The 17890-nt window shown below is 38.7% G+C and overlaps 1 protein-coding gene across 1 annotated transcript in view; it reads left to right on the top strand.

The window, feature by feature from the left end:
- Positions 1–802: 802 nt before the first annotated feature.
- The window catches only part of LOC122797955 (ubiquitin carboxyl-terminal hydrolase 47-like), a 361920-nt gene continuing 344832 nt past the window's right edge, over positions 803–17890 (top strand). The window contains exons 1-2 of the mRNA XM_044066476.1: positions 803–821; positions 5481–5586. Of these exons, the coding sequence (XP_043922411.1) occupies positions 803–821; positions 5481–5586 (125 nt within the window). The remainder of the gene's footprint in view (positions 822–5480; positions 5587–17890) is intronic.

Here is a 17890-nt window from a genome sequence, read left to right on the forward strand (position 1 = left end):
GCAGTGTACATGGGTTGAAATGGAGAGCTATGTATGGGGCAATATTTTTTTAGGACAGATGCTCTTTTTTTAGGTGAGAGTGGAGTGTTGGAGGAGGGATATAGGTTCGTGCGGGGAGGTAAGTTGGATAGGTGAGGCAGACAGATGAGACAGACAAGACAGCAGACAGGGGCGGTGTATGACACATGGGGGAGTAAACACCTTGGATGAAGAGGGTGTTTGGGAATTGGAGGACCAACAACAGTGGGACTGAGATCCCCACCCATGGGCAGTCACCACTGCCCCTTCACGTGGCTGTGCTGGGGGCTGGGGACCTGGGTTGGCCTGCCCATCGAGGTGCGCCAGTCTGCCCTCGATCTGGTGCAGTCTATCATCCAAGTCACGGTGGATGACCGTGCACACCATACCTGAAAGTTGATTCCGGATGACTATCTCCCCTCTGCTCCCAAGCCCAGGGGGAATGGGCCCCATCCCCTGAGGCGGTTCCATCCATGGGTAGTGTGGGACTAGCAGAGGAAGCAGCACCAGGTTGGGTCCAAGACGTTCTGGGACCCCGTGCCAAGGCCAGATGAGGTGGGGTAGGTGAATCCGCTTGAACAGTCCTACCCTTATGTGCTATGATGTTGAGGTTTGTCAAAGTTTATTGGTTAGTCATGGACAGAACATTTCAACATTAGTTGTAACAGGGTGTCCCAGTTACCCCAGAACAATAAAATAGCATAGCATACATAACCCAGGTATAACTGGAATAACTGCCAGTATTGTAAAAGAATGCAGTAATAGTTGCGGCAAAAGGTAAACAATGGTGGAATTTCAACAAGGTATGTTAGTATACAGCCATTATAATATATAACCAATAATACATCACAAGGCCCAATATTAGATTTTGAGAACAACATATGCGGAAATGAAATCATAACCATAATATAAGAATAAATATTTGTGATGCAGATAAGGGGTGGGGGAGAGAAAGACATTCCATTACCAACTGTACTGGCTATATTTTTCACAACAGTACTGGTTAATACTTTACAGGTCTGCCCTTACTTTGTGTACATGTGCCCTATAGCATCTGTAGCATGTACATACCTCTCAGGCTGTCCACATGGGCCAAGCTCTAAGAACTGTAGGTACATAACTACAGGGGACTAGTACATGTCAAGGGGAATGTACATGACTAGCAAGGTCTACCCTGCACTGATGTGTGAGCATGCTACTGCCATACTTCAACTGGATTTATGACAGTGTCCAAGGTTACTGGCAATAGTGATCACTAGCCATGACAGCGCAACACTTGAGAGACAGGTATCGTGCACAGTGCAGGGAGTTTATACCTATCCTGCTGTCATTCGTAGACATGGGCTTAGACTATCAGCAGACATTCACAGATGCATCAGGCATACAGCTGTACCAACACTAGAACATTTAAATTGTCTTATTTAGTTGGAATAGCACTGTACTTCATGACATCTGGTGTCTTATCACCTTGCTGAGCAATACTGTTTACACACGAGTACATCTGGACACAGACATTAGTATACCCTTCATACAACTACTACAGACATTTCTTTACCTGTTAGTCATCAGGGGAGAATATCTGTTAACAATGTGTGACTATTTCTATAAATAGTGAGTACTACTCGTCTGTTGCTGTAAGTAAATCTTAGTACTGGTTCCTGGATTCAAACCCTGGTCTATGTGTGGAAAAAGTAACTATATAAGCTCACCTGGTGACAAAGTCTGACTTAGTAATGTAGGTAGAGTGAAACAAAAGACTGCAGTGACCGTTGAACATACATGCATGAGATTCATGCATGACAGAGATAGTAGGTGAAGCGTATATTAATACTTGGGATGCAGGTGTACACAATTAACCCCTAGTGGATGGGAATATGTGTGATGTGTACAGACCATATTGGGGTGCTGTGTTGGCTACCTGACCCATATACATTTGCAGATGGTATATTTGCAGTCTGCAGCTATTAGTCTCATATTTGCCTGCATCAGTGTACCTACATTTAGGAATGCATGTAGCTGAAATGCAAAGGTTAACACAAGACAATCCTGAGGGAAACACACTATAATACCTTACACATTACTATTCAAGGTTCAGATGTTAGTGCAGAACGTGTATCAAATTGCATTCTGTTGTGTAGTACTGCTCCACATCTACACTTTAGTATAACAGTTCTTTATCAGCCAAACTTAAGCCACTTCATGGTGTTATACCCATATGTGCATTGTAGCACCTGTAAAATTGGATTTCTTCAACAACAGACCAAAATACACAATTGGTAGAAAAAAATCTGTTTTGAGGATGACATGACCCACTGATTTATTTCATTCACAATTCTGACTGCAGTTGTGCTGTATTTCCTGTAGATCATGAATGCATTTCATTTATTCCCTTTACATTTTGAATTAGTGTACTTTATTACAAGAGCCTTGGCATTTGTACAGTATACTTATATCATTCCTACACATTATTGCTACAGTATTAGCTTTCTTTCATTAACATTAGCATGTTTCATGCCTTCATCTGTATTGAACAGTACCTGGCATTACTCACTTATATCACTCCACGTCTAAGAAGACATTCATTGCAGTACACTCAGAACAGAATATACCTACTGGCAGTTACTACTGTACTATTTCCTATTTATATTACAAGATAGATCTGTAATCACCATACTGTCTGTGCATCCTTGCTAGGTGCCCTGCATGGGCCTCCAAGTTGCACCCTTTCCTCTGCAGCTGTGGGGAGGGAACCACACAATTATGCATACCTCTCTATCAGATATTCATATATGAATTTGGTAAATCACGGATTCCTGCACTTACAAACTTTGGGGGCATTTGGTCTCTAGCATCTTGGGTCCACTTGGCCAAGTGACCCCCCTTTTGATGCTTCAGGTCTTCATAATGATGACAGACCTCCCTACCCATGTGGGGGATTCCTGTTGCATTGGTGAGGTCATGTGCCCGCTGGTCGCAGGCCTCTGATTTGTACTCAGACCCTTGGTACTGACCCTGCAGCAGACGGTTGTCATGGTTTTTAACAAGGAGCTCAACCATGACCCTGGACTCCATTATGCCCCAGTGCTGTGCCCATAATTGTGCACCTTCTCTATCTCTAGCCATAGCTCATACAGTGATCATACTTCAATAGATTCTGTCTGTATTCTGACCTGTTCAGTTTAAACAAGGCTGTTTTGCCACCATTGGTCCATTTTTTGAAAATGCTAAGCACCACTTAGAACCGAGCAGACCCACTGAGCTTAACTGAGCAGTGCCTAAACAGAACTGCTTAGCAGTGCTTAGTGGTGTGCATACCTGCTTAGCTGAGCTGAGGACTGCTTAGATTGGGACTACTTAGCAGTGTTCAAACCAGCTAAGCCGAGCTGCATGTTGCTAACTACTGCTAAAACAAATCTTGTTTAAGCATTGCTTGGCTTGGCTTAGCAGAGCTTAGCTACAGGCAAATAAGAGTTTTTTGTAAATAACAAAAGCAATCATTAAAAGTATTTGTTCATTAGTGATAATGTATTATCATGTGCATCTATTTTACTTAATATCCCCTAAACATATGCATTTCACTATGTTATCTGGTAGTGTAACTAATGTATTGGACATGTGTGTGTAACTAGAGCTTTTATACTCTGTCTCCACTGTAAATGGGCATTTGGTCATGCAGGACTAACCTGGTTAACCCATTTCAATGTATACATAAAAAACATTTATAACCTTTCCCTACCGCATATAAAAAGCTAAATGGCCGATATTCAAACCGTGCACCTACTCCTCACGAGGATGTCACTAACCATTCGGCTACAGAAGATGATGTGATCAGAGCTATACTGTTTTATATAGCTCTTAGTTATGTTTAAGCACTGCTGAACACTGCGCTGCACCACACAAACCCACTCAGCTATACTTATACCTGACATTTTCTATTAAAAGCATCCATTTTCTATTTTAAGATTTCTGGCACATGTTTATTGCTAAGCGCTATGCCGTGCCACACAAACACGTAGAAAAAAATACAAAGGACAATACATTTTCACATTTAATTTCACTGCCATATGGCACTCTGACAGTACAGGGGGTGTGTTACGGCCACTGTAACACACTCCCTACATATACATTTTACAGCTGGCAAGGACACTTTAATATTTTAGTGCCCTCTGGCACTTTGACAAAGCAGGGGTTGTGTTACAGACACTGTAACACCCCCTACATATAAATGTTACAACTGGCCAAGGACACACTTTAATATTTTAGTGCTGTACTCACTTTCACAGTGCAGGGAGTGTGTTACACATCTCAAAACACTGTAACACACCCCCTACACTGATTCAGTAACCGTGTACATGGCTCTCCCTCAGTAGTGCGCCTTCAATAATATGCAAGGTGTGCTGCTGAGGGGGAGCTTCAGACACAGCCACTGTACACTTGGTGTAGGGCTTGCACTGTTCCTATATGGAGTTTATTAAATCTGGGGGTAAATTTAAATCAGCAGACACAAGTAGAAGTATTGTCAAGTAATACAGTTTTATGGAGCTTTGTTAAAGACTTGTTGGAACTGCAGTGTGTTGATGTGTTATGGCCTCTGTGGCTGTTACACAAGTCTGTTTACTTATGGGGAAATGAAAATATTAATTATAGCAAAAAAGATGGGGAAATGTTTTTTTTAGTAAATATATGTAATTTGGAGTGAATTTTTTGTACTTTGTGATTCCCTTTGTTGTGTGTAAGAAGTGCTTTTTGTTGATTTTTGACTTTCAGTAAAGTTCCCTTACTCTTTTTGATAACTTCCATGGTATCTTTTACATCTACCAGAGTTAACACCAGCCCAGGCAGATGGGGTCTCAGTTTAACATCTCATACAAACTATTGCCCATACTCCAGAGCCAAAGCAACTTCCATTTTTCTCTTTCTCCATGACTGCAGGCATATTCAGTATTTCAAATTGTCCAAAGTCAGAGTATATGGGATACCATCAAAAATCTGTGCATTGAGACTGCTAAAGCTCTTGTTCATCCATTTTATTCAGAACAAAGACCACCTCAGATTTATTGTAATGTTTTAGGGAAGCACCAAGATGGTCTTTGCCATCAACATATGTAAACATCATTTTTTTCTGTAGTATTATATTTGTGCTTTAAGCTTCTTTAAGTTAGTAAATGTAGTGTTTATCACTTTCAGTGGTTTATTGTTTTCTGAGTTATGTTTTGTACCCACAGTATATGCTTTTATGTGGCATTAACTTTGATCTGTCACATGTGATGCCTTACTGTTTGGCAGATGGTTTTATGTAGTATTAACATCTCCTTCCATGTTAGATAACCATTCCACTGCTATTGCCTTTTCTGCATTACCATCTCATACCAATCAAATAGTGTAATAGTCAAAAATTTAAGTATTAAGAGATTACCTTCTAATTTTAAATTACTAATAAAATCCATTCTGTACATTTTCAGGATTTAATGGCCTAGTGAATCATGGAGCTACTTGTTATATGAACACTCTCCTTCAGGCTCTTTTCTGGACACCTGATTTCCGGAGCATGATTTACAACTGGTACAGGTAAGATAATTTAAAACTGTGCATTAAATTTTATTTTCATTATTAATTTATTCTTGGCATTGATGATAAAACACTTCGAGCATAATTGAGTATTTATTCGGATTAACTTTTTGTCTTTGGATGGAGGATCAGGATTGTTCCATTATCAGTGTATTCCAGCATTAAATGTCTGAAGTATGATCTTTGTGGGTTATTAAACATGATAATGCTTCATTTAGCATATGAAATAGCTCATCAATTATATTTACCCTTTATCTGCCTCCCTAAGGATACTCCCAGTGTCTGCCTCCCTAAGGATACTCCCATTATCTGTCTCCCTAAGGATAGTCCCAGTATCTGCCTCCCTAAGGATACTGCCAGTATCTGCCTCCCTATGGATACTCCCAATATCTGCCTCCCTAAGGATACTCCCAGTATCTGCCTCCCTAGGGATAGTCCCAGTATCTGCCTCCCTAGGGATACTGCCATTTTCTGCCTCCCTAGGGATACTGCCATTTTCTGCCTCCCTAGGGATACTGCCATTTTCTTTCCCGTTTTCTTCCCAAGCTGTGCCTGCATTCAGCCCAAACACAAACACTACTTGTGTTTCCATTTTCCACTGTATATTACATTACCTTATTTCCTCCCTTTTTACTTTATTCTGTGACTTAAGGAAACATTTCTTTCTTCTCAGCGTTTCCTTTACCTACTGTGTTTTTACTGTATATAACCAAAGATTAAAGTCATACGCTGCCAACAAGTTTCATCATGGTGTGTTGCATTCAGTTTCATAGTTTTTCACTTGCATGTGTGACTCTGATTAAGACAAGTAAGCAGATTAGTGCAAAGGAGGACATTTCCTGTAGGTTATCTGTACTGCCTGCCTCAGTGTGAATACAGTGTGGGCAGTAAAATGAAAATGGTCCAATAGGATCAGTGCCTTACCCTGGTCAACAAATGCAAATGCAAATATATAAATAAATAAAATAAGAATTTAATGTTCTTTGGGTCATGCTTGGTGATGCCAGCAATTGTAACATCGTTTTATGTTTGAAAATCTGCCTTATGTAAGGGGAAAGTGGAAAACATTGCAGGAGAAAGAGGTTATATGGAGCAGTTAATACTAGATGTCTCCTTCCTTATAACATCATTATAAGTCTATAGTGCTCCCCTCAGGGACAGTTCATTATGGGCCATTGGACAGAGTATTTCCAGCTCTGATAGATATGTGAATCTGAGGACATTATACAATGGGTTAGAGGTTTACAAGATACTTTAAGATTCCAAAAGTGTATTTGTTTATATGTAAAATTTGTATGTCATTGCCATGCTGACCTAGTTAGATATGAATTCCTCTGTTTACTGACAATGGTACAAATGCAGAGTACTGACATATGATTTGGGGTTGCCCATTTTTACATATTTTTGTAACACAGTCATTGCTAATTAAGATTTAGTTCTGCACAATATTCTTATTTCTATTGCACATACATGGTTTACAGTACAAACTAATGACATCCATCTGTCTCTGTAAACTTTGCACCCCTGTCCACATGTGAGTGTTGTGCTGCTGTTGATGTAATGGACAACTGGTTATATATTATCATTTCTCCAAAATCACATAGTACAGACATGAGTGGAAAGACACATTTGGCTCTTGTTGCCATGCATGGTTAGCTAAAGAATTATTGTTAGAATTTTATCCCTGCTAAGGCCATTAACTCACTCAAGCCTTTAATGCCATTTTTGTGTACTTCCAGTTGTCACCCATAGTGCCTTATGATGTCCAGTCCTTTTTTGGGGCCTGGCTTCTTTAAACAATCTACTTATTGTCTAATAACAATAAGTATTAAAAATCCAAAGAGTAACTAACAAAATGACACTAAGATTGCTAATCTATATGATCCACACCAGTTTTTCGAACCACAGGACAATGTATTAGCAAAATAAATCCACCGGAAAGGCTAAATCCACGAATGTATTTAATAAAAAATACAGCAGTTTCAAACGTTAAGCGCTTTCACTAGACGCAGCTAGCTTCTTCAGAACGGTTAAAACAGCTGATTCCACCTTGTTTTAAATAACAAAGCGCGCCAAAATGCTAAAATACCTTATTTAAAGTCATATAAGCATTGTAAAAATAATGTCATACATATAAAAATGCAATTAATAAATTCTTAAACAACAAATATATTCAATTTAGTAACTCTATACTCTACAGATAAATATATAAAATATTAACTTCTATTACTAAATCTAATTTAATTTGATTTGCTTAACACAGTGAATCTGTGCAGGTACTGTAGTAAATATAAATATAAATATACTCAATGGTGAAATACTTATATTCAATTGATATTCAACATCAAGAGGGGCTTGATGGTAAAATAATCATTAATGCCCGGTCTTTTATTGGCATCTGTTAGAATTTGCCAATATAACTCTCTAAAGGCAAGATAATTTTTTGTATTACCACCTCTAGGGTTATCTTTAACTATCTCTAAGATGGCAAATTCAAATACATGTTCATTCCCTTCAGTTATAACGTGCCTAGCTAGTGCATTCTTGGTGTCTTGTTTTTTTATACAATATAAGTGGGAATATATCCGTTGTCTAAAATGTCTTTCAGTCTTGCCCACATAAAAAGATGGGCAGACTGTGCATAAAGCGATGTATACTAACATCCTAGACTTACAATTACCCTTAACCGGGTAAATTCTAGTGCTGTTCTCATTTCCCAATTTTATTGTGTTCTTGATACAAATACTGTTGCACTGTCTGCACGTCCCACATCTCGATGTATGTGTACTCTCAATGGGTTTCAAATTGCCACCTTTTTCAAGTATTTTCTTAACATTCAATCCCATTTTATTCACAAATTTGGGTTCTGTCCCTAATATCCCAACAACATCTGGATCGTTCAATAAAAGGTGCCAATTTTTAATTAAAATGTTCTTAATATGTTGACTATAAGGGCCAAATTCTAAAATACAAGCTCTATGAAATGTGGTAACTTTAACTACTGAGACATCCTGATTTGTGTCCTGCTTGTCCAAAATGTTAGTATCAGCCATTATACTAGATGTACTGTTTGTCCCTAATAGAGGTTTATATTTTACACCCCATTGACTTATCACGTATGCTGATATATCCACCATCAAATCATTATCATAACCTCTATCCAAAAACAATGATGTGATGTAATCAATTTCCTTGACCATGTCGTTATAATTAGAACACATTCTAACTGCCCTGACACACTGTCCTTTATAGATGTTTCTCTTCGTCTTTCTGGGATGGTAACTATTAAAGTCCACATAAGAGTTAGTAAATGTGTCCTTTCTATACACTGTAGATTTCAATGTGTCCCCCTCAGCTGTAATCAGAGTGTCCAAATAAGGCACTCCTTGTTTATTAACCAATGATGTGAATTTTAAGTAATTAGTACTACTGTTAATGTAATTAATAAATGCCTCAAAGGACTCCAGATTCCCTTTCCATAATATGTATATGTCATCTAGGAATCTAGAATAGTGTGCAAGGGAATTCACATAAATCCCACTCAATACATGTAGTTCTTCCCATTCAAGCATGACCAGGTTGGCGTATATGGGAGCGCAAGCCGCTCCCATAGCCACCCCCCTGGTCTGCTTGAATATTTCCCCTTCATGAAAAATAAAGTTGTTATCTAAAATAATACTCATGAGCTCTGCCAATAGTTGAATTCTATCCCAAGACATTGTTGTATGTTTTCTCAGACTATTGGTAAAAGCTTCAATGCCTTCATCCATAGGGATGGAACTGAATAAATCAACTACATCTATAGTACTGAATAAAATGTCATGATGATACTTATTGACAGGAAAATGTGATAAAAATTCCCAAGAATCCTTTACCAGATGTTTCACTTCCTTATAAATAGGCTTCAATAACGTGTCAATTACCACACCTATTGGAAACGTTTTGGACCTACTTCCTGAAATAATAGGACGAAAAGGTGGATTCACCTGATTTTTGTGTACCTTAGGAATCCCTATGATGGTAGCTAGGACTGGATGTTCAACTATCATATACCTATACATTTCTTCAGAAATACGATGTTCCAAAAGGTACTCTTCAAGGTACATATCTATTCTATGGTACGCAATATTCACCTCATTAATTGAGGAGGTAGAATAGTTGCCTGAATGATGTAAAATGTCCAGGATGCTGGCATTGTAACTAATGGTGTCAAATATAACTATGCCGCCTCCTTTGTCAGGTTTCATGATACGTACATTTCTGTCCTTTTGTAATTCCAGTAAAGTGTTCCTCTCTTCAAACGTTAAATTCTGCTTACTATGACACTTACTTTTATGTTTATGAAGTCTATAGATCTCACTACTTGATCATATAATTGTACACTAGGATGACATAGTGGGATGAAAGAACTAGGCTTTTTCAACCCCAATAAGCCCGTACTAAATCCTTGATCATTCTCCTCTTTATTACTAAACATAAGTGCCAAATTTAATTTTCTGGTATATTTCTTGAATTCTAATATATTGTCTACAAGATTGAATTTAGGGGTTGGAATAAAATTAAATCCCTTGGACAAAAGGTCAAAATGTATTGTCCTTAATTTCAAACTACTAAAATTGTATATTTTGAAACTTTTATATTCATTGACTGCATTGTTAGTCACAATACCAGATTCATCCAAAGGGATAAATATACTATTCCTTTCATCCATCATATTTACCATTTCTTTTTCCACTTTCCTACTTTCTTCCATTTTAAGTTAAATTAACTTCTCAACAATAATAATGCTAACAATAATGCACTTATATGAAAATGCTCGACCCGTACTCATGAGGCTCTATTACCAGCCTCAGAAATTGTCGTACAGTGAAACAATAATTATTAGTTTGTTCCATGAATAGTATTCATGATATTAATTATAAAATGTGTATATGTTTGTAAATACATGAAATACCAACAATCATGTACATGTTTTCTTAGTTAAACTACAACAATGTCTCTAAAAATAATAAAGAATTGTTAAAAATAATACAATAATGGATAATAGATAAATAATTAAATAATAAATTTAATTAATAATCCTTAAAAATTTGAATATAAAACATATGTGTGCATATAAATATTCACATTAAATTAATTTTAAAATAAGATCAAAAATGTTAGATGTAAAATACTTATTATAAAAAATGATAATAAATAATTAAATTATTAATTAATTAATTGATTGAATAAATAAATAAATATTGTATTAAATAACAATAAGAGAAATTTTTATCTCACTAATGATTTTAACTTTAAAATACTACCGATGGATAAACAATTATTCAACCCTGGCCAATTATTTGCATTCAATCTTAATTGCCATTCGAGCTCACGTCTTTCTAATAATAATTGCCAAGCACCACCTCTAATATCTACCTTCAGGACGTCCAATACTACAAATCTGAAATTGTGCGATGTGTTTATACTAATATGTTTAGCTAAGGCATTTAATTCATTTCCATCTCTTATAGCCCTTATGTGTTCACCTACACGTTCTTTAAATTTCCTTTCTGTTTTACCTATGTAAAATGAGGTGCAATCGTTACATAAGGCACAATAAACAACTTTTTCTGTATTACAGCAAGCTTTGTCCTTTAAACAAATCTTAATGTTTATCGTCAATTCATTAGTTTCAAATACATAGTTACAATATTTGCATCTACCACATCTAAAAGTTTTTCCATGTTTTGTTTTATACATATTTTCCAAGTGTTTTTTCAAGTTCGTACCTTTTTTGTAAACTATAGATGGAGTGTTAGCAAAAAGAGAATGTAATGTTGAATCCGCCTTAATAAGCTGCCAATTCTTCCTTAAAATGTTGTTTATAGAAACACTATCAGAATTAAAAGTTGCAATAAAACTCTTAGTAAATTGTAACATTCCTGTGTTATTAGGTGTTTCAATGTTGGTTTGAATCATTGTAGTGTGATTGTTAGTGTCATTATCCAAGTTTAATACATTTGAACTCGATGTGTTGAATGTAGTTTTTTCTACCTGGTTTAATAAAGGTGTAAAATATAAATTATCTCTTTTGTAAACTACTTGCTCATGATATTATATATTAATTTGTCAGGATAACCTCCATTTTTAAACATGTCACACATATTCAAACATTCAACCATGAAATCATCTCTTTTACTAATCATTCTAGAGGCCCTAACAAATTGGCCTTTTAAAACTGCTCTCTTCTGAGTGTAAGGATGGCAGCTGTTAAAATGCAAAAAGCTATTGCTATATGTTTCTTTTCTATATATTTTAGATTTGAACTCTCCTTTCGTAATGTCCTTTTCCAATAAAACATCTAAGTAAGATATGGAGGTGGAATTAGTGGTAGCTGTAAATTTTAAAAAGGTGGTTGTTGAGTTGATATAGTTTAAAAATTCATCTAATTTATCACAATTACCATCCCACAAAATAAATATGTCGCCCAAAAAACGTAAATAAATTTTACAAAAATTAAAAAATGTTGAATTAAAAACATACGTCTTCTCCCACATGTACATTACTATATTTGCATAAAGGCCTCCACACGGAGACCCCATAGCCACTCCTTCACTTTGCAAATAAATGTTATTGTTAAAAATTATAAAGTTGTTTCTTAAAATAATGTCTATAAGTTGATCAAACAAATTAATTCTAGTTTGATTTAAACCCTTTTCATCCAAAAATGAATTAAACCAATCTGTACCAATGTCGTAAGGAATGACAGAATATAAATCTTTGACATCGATAGTGACAAATATATCATTCACATTTATATTCAGTAGAACCAATTGTGGATAAAAAATCCCATAAATCTTTCAATAAATGTTGAAAAATAACATAACACAACAATAAAAACACAACAATAAAATAAAAGCATTCTATAGCTATGTCAAGAATCTCAAAGGCAACACCCAGATCTGCTCTGAGTTACAACACAATGGCAAGAAAATTATAGAACCAACTGATATTGCCACCATCCTGGCAGATAGGTTCAGTACTAACTTTACCCCCCCCCTCACCCCTAAAGGGCCCATGTCTATACCAGAAGATTGCAGAGTCTGTATTCACAAATACATAGGTAAAAACTGCACTCTCTAAAACCAAGAACACAACATCCATGGGACCAGATAACATCCCAGGCTGCATTTTACATGAACTTTAGAATGAACTGGCTCCTCACCTAAGTACTATGTTCAGTCATAGCCTCATGTCAGGCTTTGTCCCCAGTGAATGGTGCACAGCAACAGTTAACCCACTCCACAAAGGGAGAGCCACCACAGACCCCAGGAAATATCACCCTATTAGCCTGATGAGCCTGGCCTGCAAGGCCATGGAAAGTATCATCATGGAACTTATAAACAAAGACATTGGTAACCTCCAAACTCTGGACCCCACCCAGTCCGGGTTTATGAAAGGCAGATCATGTGTCCTGAACCTGATTGATTGATTTCTTTGAAGCAGTCACCAAAGCTGTAGACGATGGTAAGGTGGTTCACACAGCCTATCTTGACCTCGCCAAAGCTTTCGACACCATCCCCCATTCTGGAATTATAGATAATCACTAAAATAGGTATAAATCCCTATGTCACAAGATGGGTTGCCACCTGGCTCACTGACAGAACCTATACTGTAAAAGTTTATCTGAAGAAGTTCATGAAAAAAGTGTATGAACTTAAGCGTCATTATATTGAAAAAAACACTAATAAACTAAGTCATTTTAGAGGTTGGTTAGCTGCCTTCCATATATCTTCTCAGTTGGTTTTATTGTTTGAGTGTTTGGTTATTGGTCCATGGCTTTGTGCCACACTGTAAAAGTTGCAGACTCCAAATCCGACTTCAAACCAGTGACAAGTGGAGTATCACAGGGTTCAGTCCTGGGTCCTCTCCTGTTTGGTATCTACTTCTCTGAAGTACAGGCTAACACAGAAGATCTCTGGCTAATGAAGTTCACAGATGACTACAAACTAGGAGCCATAGTCAAGTCCCCAAATGATGTGGACATCCTACGGAAGGGTCTCACCAAGACAGATGCCTGGCGTCAGAGCCATGGCCTCAAGCTCAGTGCCAAAAAGTACATTGTCATCCCCTTTGGTAAAAACTCTGTACCCATGAACTACCACATAGGCAGCAGTCTACCTAACACTGAAAGTGTGATAAGAGACCTTGGGATGCAGGTGAACAGTAGTCTCTCCTTTGATCACATCGCCACAGTGGTCAGGAAATCCTTCTGTGTGGCACACCTCATCATGAAAGGATTCTCATCCAGGAAAAGAGTTGTTCCCCTCTACTCATCACTCATTAGACCCATTATGGAGTACAATGCACCTTTTGGAATGCACCTCACAAGACATCTACAACAGCTGGAAAGGCTGCAAAAGTACCTCACAAAGAGGATTACTGGCCTCAAACAGATGCCGTATGCTGACCATCTCAAAAAACTCTAGCTTTACTCCATAGCATATCGCTTACTCCAAGGTGATCTCTGCCTAACATAAAAAGCTGTGTCAAACCCAGAGCTGTTGGACATGCTCCATCTAAAGAAATCCAAATCCCTCCAAGCTACATGCTCTAGGGACCTAAACCTTGTCACCACAATAAACAGAACATGCTTGAGAGATTCCTGTCCCAGAGACTTCCCATACTCTGGAACAAGCTATCCATCTATATCAAACAAAGCTCCTCATAGCACTCAAGAAAACTCTTGATGAGTGAATGGGAAATAGGAAATTCACCCCATGGATCACTTCTGTGGCTCTGCTCGACGGGGGCACAGGAAAATAATTTTTTTGGGTGGTGAAAGCCAGGGAACCTTGCTGGCTAGGCTTGCTTAGGCCCTTGGGCTGATAGCCTAGTGCCTACCTGTGTACCTGTAATTTAGGCAGTGACATAGCAGTATGAATTTTTTGCTTAGATTTGGCCTTGTTCTTTATAGATTTACTGTATTTGTTCACCATGGTAAGACCTTTTAAAGGGTGCTAATGTCAAAGTAACTGAACTAAGACCATATACAACCCCCTATCACTAACTATATTTGTTATATCACTTGAAGACCTTCTTTTCTGAAACTTAAAACTGCTCATCTTTCTGACTATGTGCCCTCAGCTAAAGAGGCTTTGGAAGTCCTGCAGATTTCTCCTTGCTACTGTACCTTTAAGGCAGGTGTGGTGGATTAAGATGTTCTTCATGTTTCACTGTTGCAGTCATTACTCTTGAGTTATCCTGCTGGCAGGCTACCCTCAGTCGGCCTGAATTTCAAAGTCTTGGTCCAGCGTTAGTTGTTGTCACCTCATTCCTGACGTCAGTGTGCCAGGGGTATAAAAGATGCAGCCGATGCCATTTTCTTCTGTCTTTCTTGCCGCACAGTTCAAGCAAAAGCAGTTTGCAAGTGCCGGTCACCCGACTCCTGAGATTTTCGTGTTCGAATTTCAGATCTGAAGTCTTCATTAAAGCTAAGTACCCATTGGAGAAACTTTTTTCTTGCTCCAGACTTATGTCAAAAGTTAATAACTATTTCTTGTGGGAAGCAAATACCTCATAAGGACTTTAATTCTTACTGAATTCCTTGCCTAGGCCCTGATCACGACATTGCTAGTTGTCGGTTTTGTGTTAGATTTAACCAACGCACTATTGCGTTGGTATGATTTTGCATTTCACTATTTTGGCAGAAGATTTAATTATACGATGTCGGATAGCCATCCCACTACCGCAATTTACAAAAACGCAGAGAAAAAGAAAGACAGGCATCCGAGGTCTAAAACAGATGAAGCTTCTTCTAAGCCAGTTGCTGGGTCACCGGTTCTCAGTGAGGTACTTTTGCAGCCCCTGACGACTGCAAATTTAGACCCGCAGGCTGCTACCGATGTCCATGACGAGATGACCAGGCCTCTGGAAACTCAAGGTATTGGACCTGGAAACTATTCCCTCAGATGGGTCTGGAGCCACTGAGTAGGCATCGGCTTCTGAGGGTGTTTTCAGACCTAGTCAACTATATGTTAAAGCGACTTCAAATGATACTGATTGCCCCAGACTGGCCACGCCAGTACTGCTATCCAATCCTACGGAGCTTGTCTCAATGCCCAGCCTGGACCTTACTTCAAATACCTCATCTACTGTCTCAACAAAACAATCAGATCCTGCACAGCCAACTCAAGACCTTAAACCTGGCAGCATAGCGGGTAATGTAATCATACAAAACATGCCCCTCACTAAAGTGGTGATGGATGTCATTTTGGAGGCCAGGAGGCCCAGTACCAGAAAATCTTATGCTGGAAAATGGAAAAGATTATGTGCTTGGAACCAGGCACAAGGATTTGACACAGCTGTACCAAATATTCCTCAGATTTTGCAATACTTAACTGAGATGCTGGACAAAGGCCTATCCTTTTCATCAATAAAAATGCATGCCTCTGCCATTTTGGCTCATTACAATACAGAGCCACCTATATTTTCTCATCCTTTATTAAGGCAGTACCTCAGAGGAGCTAAAACCTAAGGCCTCCAAGAAGATCACCAATACCTGCATGGGATCTCAATTATGTTTTGGAAAAGCTCACCCTGCCTCCTTTTGAGCCAGCTGCTACAGCTGATATAAAGTACTTATCTTGGAAAATGGCTCTGCTCCTAGCAATAACCTCTGAAAGATGAGTCTCAGAGTTTCAGGCACTCATTGCTGTGGAGCCTTTTTCATTTTTTATCCAGACAGGGTTTCTCTGAGGACAAACCCGACATTTATGCCTAAAGTAGTGTCCAGAGTGGCCCTGAACCAAACAATTCATCTGCCTACCTTTTATCCAAATCCACAGAATAAGGGGGAGAGAATTCTGCATTCTTTGGACATAGACAACTATGCTTCTACTTGAACAGAACCAAAGCTTTCAGAAAGACAGAGCAATTACTAGTGGCATATGCTGCAGGACCACAAGGAAAGGCCATCTCAAAGCAGACTATTTCAAAGTGGATAGGCCACTGCATTCGTTTCTGCTATTCACAATATGGCAAGCCAGTGCCTAAGGGCATTAGGCCACATTCAACCAGAGCAGCAGCCACCTCAGCAGCCTTCCTTAGGGGAGTACCAACTAAAGATACTTTATAGGCTGCTACCTGGAGTTCAGTATATAGCTTTACAAAGCACTATAACTTACCACTGTACTCTAAATCCAGGGCAGGCTTTGCCACTGCAGTCCTGCAGGGCATCTTAGCCACCCCTAATGCTATTTAGTGTCAGCCTCCCAACCTTAGCTTTGGGATTCAACCCAAGAGTAATGACTGCAGCAGTGAAACATGAACATAGTACAGTTGTGTACACTTACCATAAATGTAGATGTTAGTGTATTCACTGTTGCAGTCCAGGTTACCCACCCACCATCCCTTTTGTTTTTGCTGGAACGTATCTTTACTTCTCTATTCTCTACAACCTATGTGGCGTATTTGCTTGTAGATTAAGGTAAAGTTTATTTTGGTGCATGTATGTCTTGGTTACATATTGTTAACCTACCCTTTTGGTGGCACCTGACATCTGGGGCAAAAAGAAAATGGCGTTGGCTGCATCTTTTCTACCCATGGGGTACTGACGTCAGGGACGAGGTGATAAGTGATGCCGGACCAAGACTTTGGAATTCAGGCCGACTGCAGGTAGCCTGCCAGAAGGATATAACCCAAGAGTAATGACTGCAACAGTGAATACACTCTAACATCTACATTTATGGTAAGTGTACACAACTGTACTTTGTATCTCTGTCCCTTGAAAAAAGTTGCTCTCTAACTTATTGACATTCATTTTGTAATGTTCTAAATGCTACCCACAATAAGACCCTTGATTGTAAACCAGCTTTTTGATTGTAAGCCTTGATTGTAAACTCTGTTGCATATCTGTTCCATTTTTAGCTTGCTGACATTGCATTGGAGCCATAGGAGGTGCTGTACTCCCACTGACAGTATGGTGCATCATTAGGAGGTGATGCACTCCCACCAACACTGCAGTGCATCATTAGGATGTGCTGCATTCCCACTGCCACTGCAGTGCATCATTAGGAGGTGCTGTACTTCCACCAACACTGCAGTGTATTGTTAGGAGGCTCTGCACCCCACTGATACTCCAGTGCAGCTTTAGGAGGCAGTGCACTCCTACTAACATGATAGACCATCATTAGGAGGTGCTGTACACCCACTGACACTGTGTAGTGCATCATTAGGAGGTGCTGTGCTCCCACTGATCCTGCAGTGTGGCATTAAGAGGCTCTGCATTCCCACTTAGTGTGGTACAGCATTAGGAAGCATT

The sequence above is a fragment of the Protopterus annectens genome, chromosome 3.part1, assembly GCF_019279795.1.
Source record: "Protopterus annectens isolate FY-2018-M chromosome 3.part1, PAN1.0, whole genome shotgun sequence".
Lineage (NCBI taxonomy): Eukaryota > Metazoa > Chordata > Ceratodontiformes > Protopteridae > Protopterus > Protopterus annectens.